This window comes from Vigna angularis, chromosome 3 (genome assembly GCF_016808095.1).
Source record: "Vigna angularis cultivar LongXiaoDou No.4 chromosome 3, ASM1680809v1, whole genome shotgun sequence".
NCBI classification, from domain to species: Eukaryota; Viridiplantae; Streptophyta; class Magnoliopsida; order Fabales; family Fabaceae; genus Vigna; species Vigna angularis.
In genome coordinates, this window is record NC_068972.1 from 19,406,382 (window position 1) to 19,425,304 (window position 18,923).

Here is an 18,923-nt window from a genome sequence, read left to right on the forward strand (position 1 = left end):
AGATGCTTTAGACGATCCTAGAAACGGTCTTGTCATCATAGTGGCTAGAGGAGGCCACTTTGGTTGCTCTAGCCTAGGGTGACCTAATAAGAGTAATATGGTTCAAATTTGGTAGCATAACAATACTCTATTTCAAAGGTAATTACATGAAGGGGAGACACCTCTATATATAAGCTAAGTTGTCTCCAGATAGGCAAAAACTTAGACTTAAAAGAGCTACCTTGTCTAGCTTGGAGAGTAAAGAGAAATCCTCTCAAATAGAAGGGAAACAAGTGGTGAAAAATTCTCTCCAATGAGGGAGTAACATATGGCCACTACCTATGAAAATACTTTCCATTCTTAGAGTGACACGTGGCCATGAACGAGGAAGAAAAACTCTTCACTGGTAGGAGGGCACATGTCTTGACCATCCACCCTTCTCTTGTCTACCAACTTAGCTAAAAATGTTGATCCCTTAGTCAACCCATGGCTTGGACATCCCACCTTGATCAACATTGGGCCTTGATCCTTTGTTGACTTGGGTGGTCAAAACCCTATTCTACTTGGCCCAAAATACAAGGTCCAAAATAAATCCTACACTAATAGGCCCATAATACAAAGTCCAATTAAATCCTATACTACTTGGCCAAAAATACAATACCCAACATTATTCTTACTTTACTAGAAGCTTCATGATGCCCAAGATGTCCTAGGAGACATAGATCTATCTTCCACAGATGACTTTAACTCTTTCTGAATGTGCTTGGCCATTACTAGGGGATATGTCATCAGGTGCTCTATGATAGCTTAAGAGAAAGATTTTTGTTTCACCTTGCATAAATGATTGTAGTTCTTCTTGAATGTGCTTGGGCCATGACTAGGAAATATCATCAATAAATCCAACTTATTATGACAGGTGTTGGTAGACCTAACATTGTAAGTTGACATATACAAATCAAACTCTCATATTTGTAACGTTCTAACAAGGATTTCACAGGAGAAACAACTTGTGTTCACGTTCTAACAGGGATTTAACAGGAGAAACAACTTGTGTTCTTGCGTTGTTTTTCATGATAGAAGATTTTGGATCATCGAATGCATATATTGTGAGCCAAACTAACATCACCTTTGGTGTTCCCGAGTTATCTTCATTGTTAATATTGTTGCTTCCTATATTATAAATCCAATGTCAAATTTAACAATGGTTAAGTTTATAGTCTAAGACTTTATCACAAAATATTATTTAACTAAATTTATATATATTATTGTCCTTCTTTCTTGCCTTCAACTCTTTAACGTGTTGGGCAGTGTGTAAGTGAACTCTTGGTTGGTATGTAAAAAATATTGCATGTCTCTTGAGGTGCCTTGCCACATCACGTAGATCTCTCTCTGTCCTAGCTTTTCTGAGTGACGGTTTGACGTGACAACGATGTACTCGATCCAGTTAGATTTGTTGTCTTAGACCTTGCGTAAGTGTTGAAGAGGAAGTCCTTGAGAAAGAAAACTTTGGTTCTGAAAAGGAGGTCTTACCATAGCAACTCAAGTAAAAGAATGGTGAATTTTTTTCATTGTTGAAGGCATCACAAGTGGCTTAGATGAAGTTAATGCAATGATGACAAAGTCATCCACTAGTGCAGAAACGACTTTAGACATTTGTTATTTTGGACTTTTAACGTTTGCTCTATGTCCGACGTCTATATGGGTGATGTTAATGAGACATCAGACACTATAGGTCAGATGTCTATATAAACATCTGATTCATATAAGTCAGACGTCTCTGAGGTTGCTCTTGACTCATGGTGATTCGAGTTTACAACTTTATATTTTAGTTGAAGAGAATGTATTATACATTTTCTTATTGGATGGTTTTAAAAACGTGGTGGAGGGAATTGGAGAAGTGCAAAACGCAAGAAATCGCCGTCGAAGAACGCCGCCCAAGGACACGAGAATAACTGCACCAGAACCCAAAGAAAATGCATTTTAATCCGTTCAAATGAAAGATAATGCATCAAAAAGTGATGTAATCAGAGTAAAATTAATTTAAAACGGTGCAAAAGTGAGAAAACGAACCTGAAAAGCGTAACCCGTAGAGAGAAAATGCAACGAATATGATGAACAATGAGTGCGCGTAACGGTTGTCTCGCGTTCGCGGGGTTTTAATGTCGATATTTAGAAGTTGATTCCCCCATAACTAATAATTAGAATTTAATTTATATATATTAATTATTTAAATTACAATAATATTATTATTTATACCTTTGAAAAATATAATATAGAAAAGTTAATGTTTTAAATTTTAAAAAAATATTAACAGATTTAGTTGAAAAATTTAAGGACTCAATATATCACAAAAATTTAATAGACTTAATTAAAAATTCTCAAAATTGACCATACATCAAACTTAATTGAAAAACTTCATGTTAACCATATAAACTGGTTCATTCTTATGAGACAAAGTTTAAGTAAATAATTGACACGTTTTAGTCCAAAACCATCAAAGACACCCACTACAAGAAACTATGGGATTAACGTCCCAATTAAACAGAAATTAATTGATAATCATTATGGTTTCATCTATTATACTGGTTAATGTAATATCATTAGTTGGTTATTTAAAATAAAGGATATTATTTATCTTGATATTGGATACATAAATTTTTAAGACAATGACACATTCATGCTCTTTTTTATCTAAAATATTTATTATACAATTACTTTTTTTATCTTTCCTATTATCACTGTATTTGTTTTTCTCTTTCTAAATGTAAATGAAAGGTAAATTGTGAAACCCTGGATAATTAAGCAAAGAAAATTCTGACACCTCACCACTTAGCACGCACCACAATCAATGTTAATTCCATTAAAACCCACTCCCAACTCTGATTTGATCTCTGCTGTGCACTGAAAAAGCACCACATCACACGCGCAGGAATTAAAAGCGCACTAAACTCTGCATGCACGCATGCCACTTGTCACGTTGGAAGGTTCTGAAGTCAGGATGGGAGTGCAGGTGTCCGAAAATGAGACGCTCGTTCGTCTGGAAATGGAAGGAACAAAAGAGCTTTTTTTCGAAAACCCTTCCACTCACCTGCACCATTCATCTTCTTCCTCAGAACCCAACCTTTCGTTTTCTCCAACTTCTCTCTAGAAACCCTAAACTTCTCTCTACTGTAATCCTCACGTTTCTCCTCCGATCCTATTTCCAGCACCGTAGGAACGTCCGTTGCACTGAGAGCTATCCACTGGACCGAACAGCTTCAAGGACTGAAACTGGTAAGTCCCCTTCCATAGCTCGTCCTTAGGTTTCTGGAAAAACTAGGGTTCATAGTTGCATGCAAGCTTGTAGTCTCAGTGTTCTGTATTCTGTGGTTAGATTTGTTTTGGAAGAGTCAAGAACGTAAGAAAAGCGTAGTTGGGCGAAGCCACTTTTGCATCTAGGACAAGTTCGGTTGCCAATCCGGGTAAGGGAAGCTTATATGTTTAATTTATACTGTATGTTATATGATCTGATGTGCATGTATGAATTGTATGATGTTTGAGCTGTATGGACGACTACTGTTATGGAAAATGATTTCTGATCTTGCTTGATCTGCATGTTGGTTTGATACGTATGAAAAATGGATGTTATGGTGTATGAAATAAATCTGTATGTTGATGTTGAATATGAAGTTACTGGAATGAAAGTTATAAAGTTTATAAATTGAAAATCATATGAATTATACAGTATAGGTTTAAATGTTTGAAATCTGGAAAATTCTGTTAAGGTTGAAAAATCTGAAATTCATATCATTCCCTATGATAAATGACGCTCGTCACCGTACGGTCTTAGACCGTTCGGTTTTCCTTAAATTAACTTAGAAGGGAATCCTTTCATTTGGAAAGAATTCCGCTCGAGAATGAGCGTCCCCAATTTGGTGTCTGAGCGTTCGGTTCAGCTCAGTTATATAAATATTTGAAACTTTATAAATACGTAACGCTCGGTCTTTAACCGAAGCGTTCGTCCTTAATAGCGTTCGGCCTCATGTCGAACGTTCGTCCTTAATAGCGTTCGGCCTCATGTCGAACGTTCGTCCTTAATAGCGTTCGGCCTCATGTCGAACGTTCGTCCTTAATAGCGTTCGGCCTCATGTCGAACGTTCGTCCTTAATAGCGTTCGGCCTCATGTCGAACGTTCGTCCTTATTCTCAATTCTTTAACGAACGTAAATAGCGTTCGTCCAAATATTCAATATTCATTCTCTTACGTTCGTTCAAATACTGGCATCAGTTCAGTATATACCAAATTTTACAAAGGAAATTTCTAAGTCTTATTGAGTATTCTTCTTATATTAAATCTGGTCCAAGGTATTTATTTTGAAACCTTCTAAGTACCAATACACTTCAAATTGAGTCAGTGCAGTTAACTGGTCAAACAGAGAGTCACGTCTGTCCACCCAGTACTATATTTGAACGTTCGTCCTATTTCTTTAAAGGACTGAACGTTCGTTCTTTTGTACTCTTAAAGTTAAAGATGAGATTGATTATGAATTATGATAAATTACAGTGCGAACGTTATATCAAGTGATTTTATGATTATGGAATTTGAACGAGCGTTCCAAGGAGGAACGTCTCAGATGTATTAAATACTAAATTTGGTAAAGTATGAACATGGATAAGTTAGGCCAGGCTTGGTCCATCCTGATATTCCGTGATACTCATCTTCACGTAGAAGGGGGTAGTCATGCGTGGGAATGGCAGGAGGTTCTTCGTTCATCGCTTAGATATGGGCGAGGGATTAACCTCGAGTGGTAGCTGATTAGGTATATCCCGGCTAGTACACCACTCGGGTGCAAGGACGCTTGTAACTACATGGTTCATACAGTCCGGACGGTCTGTCTTATATAAGTATTTCTATGATTATTATTTGATAAGTTACATGTTGTATGTGTGAATCGAAATGTAAATGTATATGTTAATTGTATAAATTAAATATTATAAGCTTACCCTTGCATTTCCATTGTGTTGTCCACTGTCCATGTACGTTCGTCTTGTCTTGCAATGATCATCCGTGTGGATGTGAGCAGATGGTGGTGCATCTCTTGAAGAAATGCTGGAAGAAGAAAATTTGGAAGATGCAAGTCTGGTTGAGGTGGAAGTCAAGGCCGAGCCTTAGAGCACTCGTAGATGTTAGGGTGTAATTGTTAGCTCGTTTTGGACGTTCGGTTAATCCTTTTGTAAAACCGTTCGTTCTGTTTTAATTCCCTATACATTGTTACGCTCGTTATTTTTGTACTGCAGCCGTTCGGCTTTGAACCCTTGAGTTCTGTTAATACTAAAGACTGTTATTTTACTGTTAATTGTAATTAATCCTGATTTATGGTAATTACGGTATTTTGGGATGTTACATAAATCAATATTTTGAATTCTCACCAATAAAAAATGGACAACGTGACAGTTTAATAGTAAGGGATTGTAAATCCAAAACCTAGAAGCAACATATGTTTGAAGCATCAATTTAAATTATTTTTTTCCTTTTGTATCAACAAAAATTAATTAATACATAAAGCTGCAAAAGCTTTAGATTCAGTGATAACTGAATTTTTTTTATCTTTAAAAAATAATATTTATTTAATAATATAGAGTAGTATTATTGCGAAATTTATTCATGAATGACTTTTATTATTGTTGTTATTTTGAAGAAGGAAAATGATACTCGAACAACCAAATTTGACAACATTTGGACACAGCACACATGTCAGCGTTTGAGCGGTTGACGTTTTGGTTGGAAAAAGCTGCTGCAATCTGAGAAAGTCTGATAGAAACCTGCTTCTCCGCTGACGTGGCGAGGACGGGCACGGGCAGATTGGGGTGTGCGTTTCAAATTTGAATTTTATTTTCTCACTTCGTAGACAGAGAAGCGGCGCGAACAACCAAAACGCGACTTGTGTGACCTAGACAGAGAGACGAGAGAGTTGGAGAAAGGAGGGATCACGAGCGACAGAGAGACAGACCGAGTCCGCGCCGGAGTTCCGCCGTCCACTGTTGAAGGCCGTGTCGGAGAGATCGAACGCCTCCAGCTCCGACGTGGAGCGGTCGACGCGAACACGGCAGCCTGTGTCGTCCGTTCCGGCCCTGCGACCAAGGGAGGCGTTGAAGGTATCGCTTCGTCCCAGGTGGTGTCGTCCCTGTCCCGGAGTGCCGCCGGACGTTCGCCGGAGTCTCGCCGGAGTGTGGGCTGTGAGGTGGACCAAAAAGAGGGGTTTTCCGCACTGTGAGTTCCACCGACACCTTAGGCAACCGTCTCTGTTCCAACCGCCACGCGTCGTGTTCACTGAAGGTTGGTCTATTTTTTCATTTTTCAGTGGAATGAATGTTGAATACATGGATGATGTTGTTTTTGGATTGGATTTGGTTATGTAGGAAACGTCTCCCAAGTGGATGTTGTTTTGTTACTAATTTTTATACAAGTTGTCTGCTTAATCTTACACTGTTGCTGTAATTCTGTTGGATTCGTAGTCATGGTCCTAGTTGGCCTTGCTGTCAAAAAACTTGAACCCAATGACCCACTTCATTCGGGTTTGGTAGCAGTAATGTTGGTGAAGCAAGGGTCCTAGAGAATGTATTTTTATGGGAGACGAATTTGTTAATAAAATGTTAAGAAATTGTTCCGAAATTACTTAGAAGTAGCTGAAATGAGGTACAACAAACAAGCCACCCACAAATCAGAGTGATGGACGTAGTTGGCCTTGGTGTGCAAAAACTGGAACCCATGTACCCACTTATTTTGCCTGAGGTACCAGTCCTGTTCCTGTACCATGAGTGGTTGAAAATGTTGTTTTGTGTGGCACAAATATGTTAAAAAAATGTTATCCTGAGTGTTCCCAGATTGCTTAGAAGTAGGTGAAATGTGGGAAAACAAACAAGCCACCCCAAAATGAGAGTGATGGACGTAGTTGGCCTTGGTGTGCAAAAACTGGAACCCAGGTACCCACTTATTTTGCCTGAGGTACCAGTCCTGTTCCTGTACCATGAGTGTTTGAAAATGTTGTTTTGTGTGGCAGGAATATGATGAAATAATGTTAACATGAGTGTTCCCAGATTACTTAGAAGTAGATAAAATGAGGGAAAACAAACAAGCCACCCGAAAATCATAGGGGTGGAAGTTGTTGGCCGTTGTGAGCAAAAACTGTCACCCAGGTACCCACTTATATTGCCTAAGGAACCAATTATGTTCCTGTAGCATGATTGTTTGAAAATGTTGTTTTATGTGGCACGAATTATATGCATTCATAAATGAGAATTATATTTTGTTGTGTTTTAACATATGCTGACAATGTTTGTTATGATTTCCAATTTTTTGTTTTAGTTCATTGTGTTGGTGTAATGTAATTTAAGTTTTTGTGTTGCTGTAGTGTGATGGAGGAAGAACGTGGTGAACAAAGTGACAAAGGAAGTGATAGAACGAAGAAGGTACGTAGGATTGTATTTGATTTGCATACATATGTTGTTTGACTGTATTTAATTAGTAAGCATGACTTCCTATGCAGTTAGTGTTCAGACACTACTGCAGAAGCAAGATGATAGGTGTTTTGAACGAACGGTTGACTATTGAGCAGAAGGGATACATTGAGAAGAGTGTTTTTGGTTGGTTGTTATACTTGCCAAGTTCTATTAAGATAGGTAGGAATTTGTTATCTAAGTTATGTGGTGAATGGGTAGATAGCATGAGTGGGTTTTATTTTGGGGGCAAAGTTATTAAGTTTACCGAATTTGATGTGTGTCTCTCGTTAGGGTTGCCTGTTGTTGGTGAAGCGATAGATTTAAATAAAGTTGGGCATCGTAGTGTTTGTAGGGAGTACTTCCCTGAGGGGAAAGTGGATGTCAGGATGGTATATGAGTTTTTGTTAGAGGAACATCAAAATTTTCCGATAGAACATTTTTGCAGCTTGTATATATTGGTAGGCATATCAGAGTTCTTGGTTCCGAATCGAAGTTGAGTAGTATTCCCAATCATATTTGACCTTGTTTCGGAGTTTGGGAGTGTGGCTAAGTACAATTGGGGCAGTTTAGTTTTTCAGTACTTTGTTGAAAGTGTGTGTGGTGCTTCAACAACAATGAAGAATGAAACAACCAAAAGCCATATTCATGTTCAAGGATGTGCTTACCTGTTGTAGGTACGTGTTTGTTATGTAATTGTTAGTGAAAGACAATCATTGTTTATTGTTTGAATAATTTTTATTGTCTTAGTTGATGGATTAAACATTTGCAGGTATGGTTTTGTCACCATTTTGTGACATCGAAGTCCATTTACAGTACACGGGTAACAAAATTCCCAAGGTTGTTGAACTGGATTGATATGAATATTGGGGATAAGTTTATGAAAACTGCTTTGGCAAAGGGATCGGTGAGTAGTTGTTGATTACAGGAAGGTGCAAAGTTATTTATGATTTGTGTTATTATGAAACAAAAATTGTTAATGACATTGCAGGTTGTTATTGATGTTGGTGTGTCCAAAGAGGAGCTTTGTTATGGTATGGTGAAAGACGCTTGTGAGAAATTTGGTATTCCATTTAAGAAGCAAAATAGAGGAGATAAGGAAAAATTACTTATTGTTGTAGAAGAACAAACACGGGTAATCGCGGACATGCAAAGTAGTATTAACGATTTAAGAAAGTTGGTTGAAGCAAAAAATGAAGATAAGAATGAAGAATTTGTGGAAGAACCGTTGTGGGGAAGTGAAGATGGTTGTCAAAGTACACCGGTTCAGCATGACCAGCAAACCCCTGTGGTTGAACGTGGATTTCAAATGCAACAAAGCACAATGTATGATCGTATGAAAGCGCAACCCCGAATACGGGTTAAGAGTGTCGTAAAAAGAAGTCCTTATACTGCAGGTGTTAGAAGAAAAAAATGAGTACCTCAATAAGTTGTATTACATTACGAATTTCAGTTTTAGATAATGTTATCATGTTTGGAATCATGTTGAAATAGTTGTTTTAATTTTGAAAACATTGGTAATTATGCCTATCAAAAACGTGCCGTAAACCCTAGGTTCCTCCTTTATTAACATTGGAACTATATTTACTACTATAATATCCTGAGAAGCGTCCCCCGAGTTTCCCGCTAATCCTACTGTTGTCAGTTAGACGCTCGTTGCTGCTGTCACTTGTCCAGGACGCTCGTCCTCGTTCCGCTCGTTCGTCCTTGCTGCTTCCGCTCGCTCAGGACGCTCGTCGTCGGTCCTCGCTCAGGCAGCTCCACTCGCTCAGGACGCTCGTCCTCGCTTTCAAACGTTCGGCCACTGTCCTCTACCGTCCGGTCCCCTTCTCTCCCCCTCCTATATCTTCTTCTCTCGTAAACTCGCAAGGCCCTAACAGTTTTGATGTGTAAAAGGTTAAGAAAATTATAGTAATAAACCTTTTGTTTGTTAGAATGTTTTAGTTCATGTTCCAAAATATTATTTACTTCTCAATATTTATTACTATCTTATTCAGTAAATGGGAAATGTTAGTGATCATTTTGACAACAAATGTTTTATTGCAATGGTTTTAATGAATTAATTAATTTATTCTTTTTTACCTTAACAAATGAAGTTAAGTCAAAATTATTGAAGTTGAAGTACACAATTGTATGAAGACCAACGTGGTTCACAGAAATAAGTAATAATTGCATTTTCATTAGATCATAAAAATTCAAAGACAGTAACATGAATTCGTAATGTACATTATGGTTTACATTGAGATTGGATGTATCACAGTACAGGGACATCCATTAATATAAACTTCAACTAAAATGTCATTTCCAAGATTGTTAACCTCAAAGACTAGCACGTCTCCCTCCTTCAACCCATATTCCGTGCAAAATTCCTTCCATCCTTTGCCAAACTTTGTGGAATTGCGAGTGACAGAAACCAAAACACTACACATGACGCCGTCCTTCTGTCCAAGGAGCATAACCTGTGTCAAGCCTTTGCTCCGGATAAGATTCCCAAATGCAATTTGCAAGTCCTGTGGCAGTAACAAAAATGAAGTAAATCGCATTGTCCAATTTATGACAACTATATATTAGAAAAAAAAAATTAGTGAGGACGTACCAAATGACTTCCCCGTGCTTGTGATTTTGTCAACTTCACCGAAAACAATGATGTATCAGGATAATTGGTACCATCATAAATAAAGGATTCCCTACGCTCTTGGGAGCAAGCACCGAAATATATGGTGATATGGAAATTATTATTACCCACATAGTCGAAGCTTATGTGGGAATCGTTCAATCTTTCAGGGTATATGTTTCTCATTTGACCCCAACCATTAGTTATTCTTGGATTGACGGTATCCATGTTATAAGTCACCACATGCGTGTGACCATTGTTGTCGAGCAAGGACCATGTCGGTCCTAATTCATTTTGAAAGGCCGCAGCAAAGTGCCTATCAACGTACCCAATGTCCCGCACAAGTTTTTTCCAAGTATAAGGTGACTTTCATGAGAAGAAATTAATTAAGAAGAACATGCTTACCGAATGAGAAAAGTGGATGGATCCAAATTTCCACAACACTCGTAATGTTAGAGCGGAGGTTGAGGCAGCCATAACTTGAAATAGCAAAACCAATATGTTTGGCTCTTTCCATTTACCCAACCCTAAACCACAAATATATATACACAATGAAGAGGTTTGACGAAAAGTCAGAACAGTGCACCGTTAGACGTGTCCAATCAATTGGTAGAGTAAATTAATTGGTTGGTTACAAGAACGTTGAATGGCATTGGGAGATGTGGAATTTGAATTCGTTCCACGAAGCAGTAAATGTGTTGAATCGTTTCAACAACCATTTATTTCATAATAAATGAGTCGTAATAATTTATGACGTGGTGGTTGGGGTACATTAAATGGATAACAGAGGAATAAAAACCACATTAAGAACGAACGCTACTAACATTGAGAACGAACGTTGTTAAGGTAATATGAATATTTCGGAACGGGCGCCAAATAAGGACGGTCCTAAGAACCAAGTTCAGAAACCGAACGGCTCTAAAAATGGGCCGAACGGTTACCATGGATAACGAACGGCCTCTTCAGGAACGGCCTGTTAACGAACGGCGTCTTAACCAACGATATAAAAATGCAAAAAAGTGCATGGCAACGGTCAAATCAACGTAAACAGTACGTCAACTGCTGAACGTTCGTAGCCGTCAGGGAACGCTATGGAAGTTACCAACGAGCGCTGTGTAAACTAAATCTGTGAACTCGTTCGGCAGTTACTACGGCAGAGCGTTCGTTAACGCACGTTTTGTAGTGGTCCGCGTAAGTGGAAGCTTGAACTCAAGAGTGGGTAGTGATTTAGCGGTCGGTCGTTGACGGTTGTTCGTTGACGCTCGTTCGTTGACGTTCGTTTTGGAGGACGTTTTCGTTTTGGAGGACGTTCGGTGTCCATGCTTAGCGTTATGCGAATTCATGTGGACAACGTTCGGTATTCAACACACGGTTCGGTATTAAACATTCGTCAGTAACCATATTCATGAAAAATAAATGTAACCAAGTAATACATTAATGTTATTTATTTCAATGTAAGGATACACATAATATTGAACACCTTATACCCACAGTGCATGGGTTAAAGGTGTGTATAAGTATTTGGTGAAAAGTCATCATTGTGAACGATGTATTCTCCGGATGTCAATAAAGACATGAATTCTGATTGGGTGACTTGAGATTCAAACATATCCTCATTTGGAAGTTCCTGAACATTGTGGACGTCCGTTATGTCTTGGTTACTTGTATCCTGAAATAAGAGTAGTAGTTAAGGTTTAAATCAATGAAGTTGATTACTAAGAAAGTACATCAAAACAAACGAAATGTGTGTCTGTTACTGACATTGGAATTCCTTGCATGTTTGGTTTTAGTAGCATGGGAATTTTTCTTTTTTGTAATTTTTTCAACTGTTGATTGCAACCTTTTTGTCCTGGGTCGGCCTTTGCGTTTGACAGCTACAGGACTGCGCACAAGTAAGCCGTCAATTTCAGAACTAGGTCGAACGTCTTCATTACAATGCAGACGTCCATCCATGTGAGAGGCATCATTGACCATCGACAATGTCGTTGATGTACATACACCCAAAGTTTTGGCTATACAGTTTAAATCCGACAGCAAGTTATCAGATGCATTCTCAGAATCACAAGCAACCTCTGCGATGTCATAGAAACGCTTACACAAAGCTTGGTACCTTTGCATCTTACGGTCTTCAATGTTGTTGGTGTAAGATGCTTTAATGAGAGTATGTCTTCTACGGACGTTTTTGCTCCACCTATGCAAAACATATTTTGTTGGTACATTACGCACATCTTCCTGCCCTAGGACCAATAACGAATGTCTACACAAGATTCCCCTAAACTCAAATAGTTGGCAACTGCAGTGAGTGTCGGTTGTCACAGGATCAAAGACTACTACATGAAATTTTGAACGACACTCACCCTCCCATATGACGTCTTCTTTAACAGTGTACCTAGTTATTGTACCTTCTTTTGTCATGTTTTTAATGAAGCAGTTCATGCGTGACCGAAATTCGTTTTGAACTTCCACAAATTTGGCCTGTGTGTACTCGGTTTGGTATTGTCTTTCAATAAGAGATTGAGATCCGCATGGTAGAGTCGTATTCATTGAAGAAAAATCGGCCTCAAGTTCTTTTTGCGCTTTTTGTCGCAGGGCGTTATCGTACTGGTGCACAAATTGTTGAAGTGTTGTACTTGAATTTATGAATCCATCAAAGAATGCATTCATGCCCTCACTTCGTTGGGTAGTTGACATTCCCGCCCAAAATTGATGTTTCATATAACAAGGAACCCATCGTTGTCTATCTGCATACAATGAATTTAGCCAATCATTATTCTCTAACCCTTGACATGACATCAAATTTGCCCAGCCTAACTCAAAGTCTTCATAATTGACTGTGTCATACACAAGCCTCTTAAGTTCACTTTTGATTGCTTTATAGCATTTGTAGCCTTGCAACTTCTCGGGTATTTTTTTCATTATGTGCCACAAGCACCAACGGTGTTTTGTGTTTGGAAACACAAGATTTATGGCATTGGACATTGCCTTGCATTGATCAGTCACGATACCTTCAGGAGCCTTGTTTGACATACATCTAAGCCAAGTTGAAAATAACCATGTGAATGTCCTAGTGTCCTCTGCAGAAATCAAAGCACAACCCAGTAATATTGAATGACCATGATGATTAACACCAACAAATGGTGCAAATGGCATATCATATTTGTTTGTTAGGTAGGTTGTGTCAAACGACACAACATCACCAAAATCTACACATGCTGCGCGACTTCGTGCATCGGCCCAAAAGACACTGCTTATTCGGTTGTCGTCGTCCATTTCCATATCATAGAAAAAATCATTGTTTAATTCTCTCATTCTTGAAAAATATCTTAAAAGTGTTTGGCCATCACCTTCCTTACAAAGAGCTCTTCTCTGCTGTCCAATGTAATTACGGGCATCACATTCCACGAATTGCATATTTTCAAACCCACCGGCCTCATTCACCAAAGATATGAAACTTTTGTTAATGCGAACACCAGAATTATCATTCATATTAAGGGTGTGCTTCGCATGCATATTAATTCTTCGATTACCACGTATAAGGTTGGAGTTATTTGGACACATGTCATGGCTGTGTTCAATAACAACTGTTCTGACCTGCCATCTTCCTTCTTTCATAACAACAGTTATTCCAGCTGGACATTGGTTTTTCTGAGTTGGCTGGGTTTTCCATTCTGGAGCAATGGAAGTTAGGTACTTCCCTTCCCTAGAGCAAACTAATTTAAGGAAGATTAAGTCGTTGTTCTTATTTCTCCTAGAAGTCCTTATCCGAACACCAAAACCACTCCTCACAGCATAGTCAGTGTAAAAACTCTTAACCTCTTCAATTGTATCAAACCACATATGAATTTTAGGGACAATATCGTTCACATTGTCAGTGGAATCGTTGTTCACCGCACAAGGTACTTCTTCACACGCCATAATACGTGACAAACACATTCAAAAGCAACGCCTAGTCCAACATCACATGGACGTCAAAGGTTAATGAAATCAATCATTAAAACATGACAACAACATATTTCATATTCCGGCACCACTAATGTTCATGCCCACACTTTCTCATAACGACAAATTTGTTGTATTTGCAACTTTCAAACAATATTGTAACAAAAGCCAATATTTTTCTTTGTTCAATCAACCAGAAAATAACTGTTTAATACAACGCATAACATTTGAAATCAGTAAAACATTAACTTACTAAGAGAAGGAACGTCCTTTCACAACCGCTTCAATAAATGGCCTTCAATATCCCACCAAGGTCCAACGGCCAAGCTCCTGGGGATTAAATGCTCTTCAATGTCTGAACAACTTCCTGGGATTAAATGCTCTTCAATGTCTTACCAACTTCATACACGGAAGCTGTTGCTTTCGGCCATACACTGTAATTCTTGAATGACAAAAGGTGAGTAATGCGAACAAACAAATTAATGACAAAAGGCCGGGTTTATTTCGCTTTATACTGCATTAAATGGAAGTTCGTGGATGGGCGGGAAACTCCATCGGCTGGAACGCCTAGACATTAATTGCATGACAAGCCAATTAAGGGTTTTAGCTGGACAAACGTCATTTCAAAATAATATAATATTATTATATGATTATTCAATTGTTAAGTTATCCCTGCGTCAGTTGTGTGAAAAAAGTTTGAAGTGTAATTATGGCCATTTAAGTCAATATTATAATATTATATTCCTCTATATAATACAGCTTTCGATTTCCTATTGGCATACCTCTTCAAAGTAGTTTCGACGTCAGGTACAGTTGCTTATCCTTTAACTACAAGTTTCTTGTTTTCCCGTTGGGCCATGCATAACCTAATTCGTTTTCAACGATGCAGTTTGAAAGAATGGAGCCATGGGAGGGACTTGATATAGACGACAGTGATCTCAAAGCATTCTTAAAAAAGTGCAACTCAACTGCAACGTTGATACCAGGACCTGCTGGAAATGTACAAGCGGCCATGCTAAACAGGCAAACAGATGAACCTAAGTCAACACAGGAATTTGTTAATGACATTGCAAAGGCAACATTTGATCGAGATTTCAAATCTAATCCTTGGATATGGGCTGAGAAGTTCATTAAACACCATGGTGAACTTTTTCATAATCAGTGGACACGGTTATATAGTTTAAATGTTTAATGTTTTGAATAAGAATGGTATGATATTGTTTGCAGGACTTGTACAAGATGGCAACATTAACAACGTCACCCAGCTAGAACGCGTTAAGTCAATGCATGTCCTTCCGTTTGTAGCATGCATTGTTAAAGAGTGCAACCCAAATGGATTGGGTGACATGAAAATTGTTGTCAAGGTCTATCACTAACAGGATTGAACTACCACACTGTCTACATTGTTAACTTTGTTAAAAGCGTGGTATGTTAACTTCTTTGGTTTTCCTTCCTAACAGGATCAAAGTACCTCATTGTCTGCTTCGGTTCACAACAAAGTCCTTCTGCATCCAGAGTTTGGGCCCGATATAGGAGTTGGTGCTGTGTTATTATTGCAAAGTGTAAACCAACTACAACTTCTAATTATAACCTTTAAGAATCATGGACCACGTGAACTTATTCGTTGTTTTAAAATGTTATACATGTCTTTACGCACAGGTTGGTGCATTGAGTCCTTTTGGCAGGATTTACTATTTGAATATAACAGTCCGGAACGTTGTTAAGGTAATATGGTCAACTCATAAGTAAATCTTAATTATTTTGTTGTTTACGTACGGGCGTCGTATTGTTAAATTGATTTTAACCAATGTGTAGGTCTTCAAAGCTGACATAGGTGTTACCAATAAGGAGTATTGGTAAATCTTGAAGAAATTTGTTTTGATGATGCTGCAAGAAGTTTTAGTTGAAGAAGATATTAGAATTAGTTAAAAGCAATTTGTAGAAATTAAATGTAGTAGGAAATTCTTGTAAACTTTGTAAACTTGCATTTTTAACTGCAATAATCTATTATGGAATGACAATAATCGATTATCACAGAGTCATACAGGAATAATCGATTATCACATCATATAATCGATTATTACATTTTGAAAACCCTGTAACGGACTTTAATAATCGATTATCACTTTTGATAATCGATTATCAGTGGCAGTTGGGAGATGTCTTTTCAGTTTTTGACCCTGCATGAAACTAGGCTTATAAATAGAGGTCTTCACAGCTCTTAGAAATAACTTTTCAATTGAGAGTATTAGAGCTTTGTGCCTAAGGGAAGCTCTCTGTGAGTGAAAAGGATCTATGCCATTTTGAGAATACAGTTTGTCTGAGGAAGTTCTCAAAGTGATAGAGTGCTCTTGCCTGGTCTTGTGAATAGGAGAAGCTCGCGTTTTGTGTGTCAAAGGTCGGAGCGGTTCTCTTCAAGTTGGCTGAGCAGGTTCTTCCGTTCGTTTGTCGAAGGAAGGTGTTTTCTATTCCTTGCTTATTTTGATTATCTGATTGTAATCTGCAAACTATATTTTTAGTGAAAAAGGTTAATCACTATTTATAGTGATTAACGACTGGACGTAGAATCTTTTGATTCGAACCAGGATAAAAATTTTGTGTTGAATTTTCTTGCTCTCTATACTCTTTACTGTTCTATACACATCAACTGTTTGGAAATTTGTCTCTAAGTAAATTAAATTTCTAAAACTGACCATCTTATTAAGAGTTTGACTAAACACGCTTTCCGCTTTATAAGTTATTCCGCTGTGCAAAATTCTATAACGGTACCGATTGTTCCAACAATAGGTCCTCCAACTGAGGAACTACTTAACGCTTCATCAAGACCTGTGATTCGACCCAACCCATGTGCCGAAAACAACAACAAAGACAAAGATGTTGGTCCATCTGAAAAGGCTTGTCCTTCTCGCTCTAATAATAAAACAACAACCACCATGGAAGATTGATGAGCGTTTACAAATTGACGTTATGTTTGTATTTCAAGCATTAATTAACATAAATATTAGTTATGTTTTGTAACGTACTGTATGCACTTATTTCAATATCAATCAAGGTTACCTATTCACAATTGAAAGAAATGAATAACCATAATTTACGTTCGACATCATTGTCACCCACCTTACCTACCATTGCTTTGCTTTCAGCATTTGCTATTGGATCCATCCGACATCGTTCATGTCAAACAAATTGAGCTGAATTCATATCTAGAAGGTCTGTATGCAAGGACAACATACCCAACAACCAAGTCGTCCGTCCTAATCATCCCACAAAACCCCACTTCATCAAACGAAATAGACGACATACTAAGGAAACTTGTTAGTCCCTGATGCGAACGTTTTCTTGTTAAACATTTACGCACATTCTGTTTTCCGTCATGCTGTTTTCATTAAATTTTGGCTAATGTGTTCGACTTCTACGTAATTTCGAAACAATTTTTTAATCATCTCCACTGGTATCAATGGGTAAATTAGTGGGTACTTAAGTTTCACTTTTTGCACAGACATGCCAACTTCGTAGACCACAGTCATCAATGGGTAAATAAGTGGGTGCCTAATGTCCTCACATATCATTCGTTCTGTTTGTCATGAATTTGGAAACAATTATTTATTAATTTATTAACAAATTCATGCCACTGGAAGCTCAATTGCTAACGCTTATACTGCACCACCAGAACGGGTACCACAGGGTAAATAAGTGGGGACTTACGTATAAGTTTTTGCACACAAAGGTCAACTTCGTAGACCACAGTCATTTATGGGTGCCTAATGTCCTCACATATCATTCGTTCTATTTGTCATCAATTTGGAAACAATTATTTCTTAATTTATTAACAAATTCGTGCCACTGGAAGCTCAATTGGTAACACTTATACTGCACCACCAGAACGGGTACCACAGGGTAAATAAGTGGGGACTTACGTATAAGTTTTTGCACAGAAAGGTGAACTGCGTAGACCATAGTCATTTACGGGTGCCTAATGTCCTCACATATCATTCGTTCTGTTTGTCATGAATTTGGAAACAATTATTTCTTAATTTATTAACAAATTCGTGCCACTGCAAACTCAATTGCAAACGCTTATACTGCACCACCAGAACGGGTACCATAGGGTAAATAAGTGGGGACTTACGTATAAGTTTTTGCACAGAAAGGTGAACTGCGTAGACCACAGTCATTTACGGCTGCCTAATGTCCTCACATATCATTCCTTCTGTTTGTCATCAATTTGGAAACAATTATTTCTTAATTGCTTAACAAATTCGTGCCACTGGAAGCTCAATTGGTAACGCTTATACTGCACCACCAGAACGGGTACCACAAGGTAAATAAGTGGGGACTTACGTATAGGTTTTTGCACAGAAAGGTGAACTGCGTAGACCACAGTCATTTACGGGTGCCTAATGTCCTCACATATCATTCCATCTGTTTGTCATCAATTTGGAAACAATTATTTCTTAATTTATTAACAAATTCGTGCCACTGCAAACTCAATTGCTAACGCTTATACTGCACCACCAGAACGGGTACCACAGGGTAAATAAGTGGGGACTTACGTATAAGTTTTTGCACACAAAGGTGAACTGCGTAGACCACAGTCATTTACGGGTGCCTAATGTCCTCACATATCATTCCTTCTGTTTGTCATCAATTTGGAAACAATTATTTCTTAATTTATTAAGAAATTTGTGCCACTGCAAGCTCAATTGCTAACGCTTATACTGCACCACCAGAACGGGTACCACAGGGTACAGAAGTGGGGACTTAGATATAACTTTTTGCACAGAAAGGTCAACTGCGTACAACACATTCATTTACGGGTGCCTAATGTTGTGTCGGTCCGCTTGTTTAGCCCTTCTTGCTTCCACTCCCTCAGGACGCTCGTCCTCGGTCGTCGCTCAGGATGCTCGTTCAGCCCT

The 18,923-nt window shown here is 38.2% G+C and overlaps 2 protein-coding genes across 2 annotated transcripts; one reads left to right on the forward strand and one right to left on the reverse strand.

Annotated features, from left to right (window-relative positions):
* Positions 1-9,688: 9,688 nt before the first annotated feature.
* Positions 9,689-13,983, reverse strand: LOC128195812 (protein FAR1-RELATED SEQUENCE 5-like). Its single transcript, XM_052874494.1, has 4 exons — positions 11,830-13,983; positions 11,643-11,737; positions 10,051-10,384; positions 9,689-9,964 (listed from the first exon to the last, which is right to left on the reverse strand). Exons 1-4 carry the CDS (start codon positions 13,981-13,983, stop codon positions 9,689-9,691), a joined length of 2,859 nt encoding a protein of 952 aa, XP_052730454.1.
* A 907-nt stretch (positions 13,984-14,890) lies between these two features.
* LOC128195813 (uncharacterized) lies at positions 14,891-16,952 on the forward strand. The gene is made up of 6 exons (XM_052874495.1): positions 14,891-15,149; positions 15,235-15,371; positions 15,468-15,569; positions 15,667-15,732; positions 15,823-15,863; positions 16,745-16,952. Exons 1-6 carry the CDS (start codon positions 14,891-14,893, stop codon positions 16,950-16,952), a joined length of 813 nt encoding a protein of 270 aa, XP_052730455.1.
* The last annotated feature ends 1,971 nt before the right edge of the window (positions 16,953-18,923 follow it).

Coding starts and splice junctions, on each gene's coding strand:
- LOC128195812 (XM_052874494.1), bottom strand. CDS start 13,983: ATGGCGTGTGAAGAAGTACCTTGTGCGGTGAACAACGATTCCACTGAC. Junction 10,385..11,642: donor GTCACCCAATCAGAATTCAT/GTCTTTATTGAC, acceptor GTACGTTGATAG/GCACTTTGCTGCGGCCTTTC. Junction 9,965..10,050: donor AAGCACGGGGAAGTCATTTG/GTACGTCCTCAC, acceptor TTACTGCCACAG/GACTTGCAAATTGCATTTGG.
- LOC128195813 (XM_052874495.1), top strand. CDS start 14,891: ATGCAGTTTGAAAGAATGGAGCCATGGGAGGGACTTGATATAGACGAC. Junction 15,150..15,234: donor GAAGTTCATTAAACACCATG/GTGAACTTTTTC, acceptor TATTGTTTGCAG/GACTTGTACAAGATGGCAAC. Junction 15,864..16,744: donor GTTACCAATAAGGAGTATTG/GTAAATCTTGAA, acceptor CCGCTTTATAAG/TTATTCCGCTGTGCAAAATT.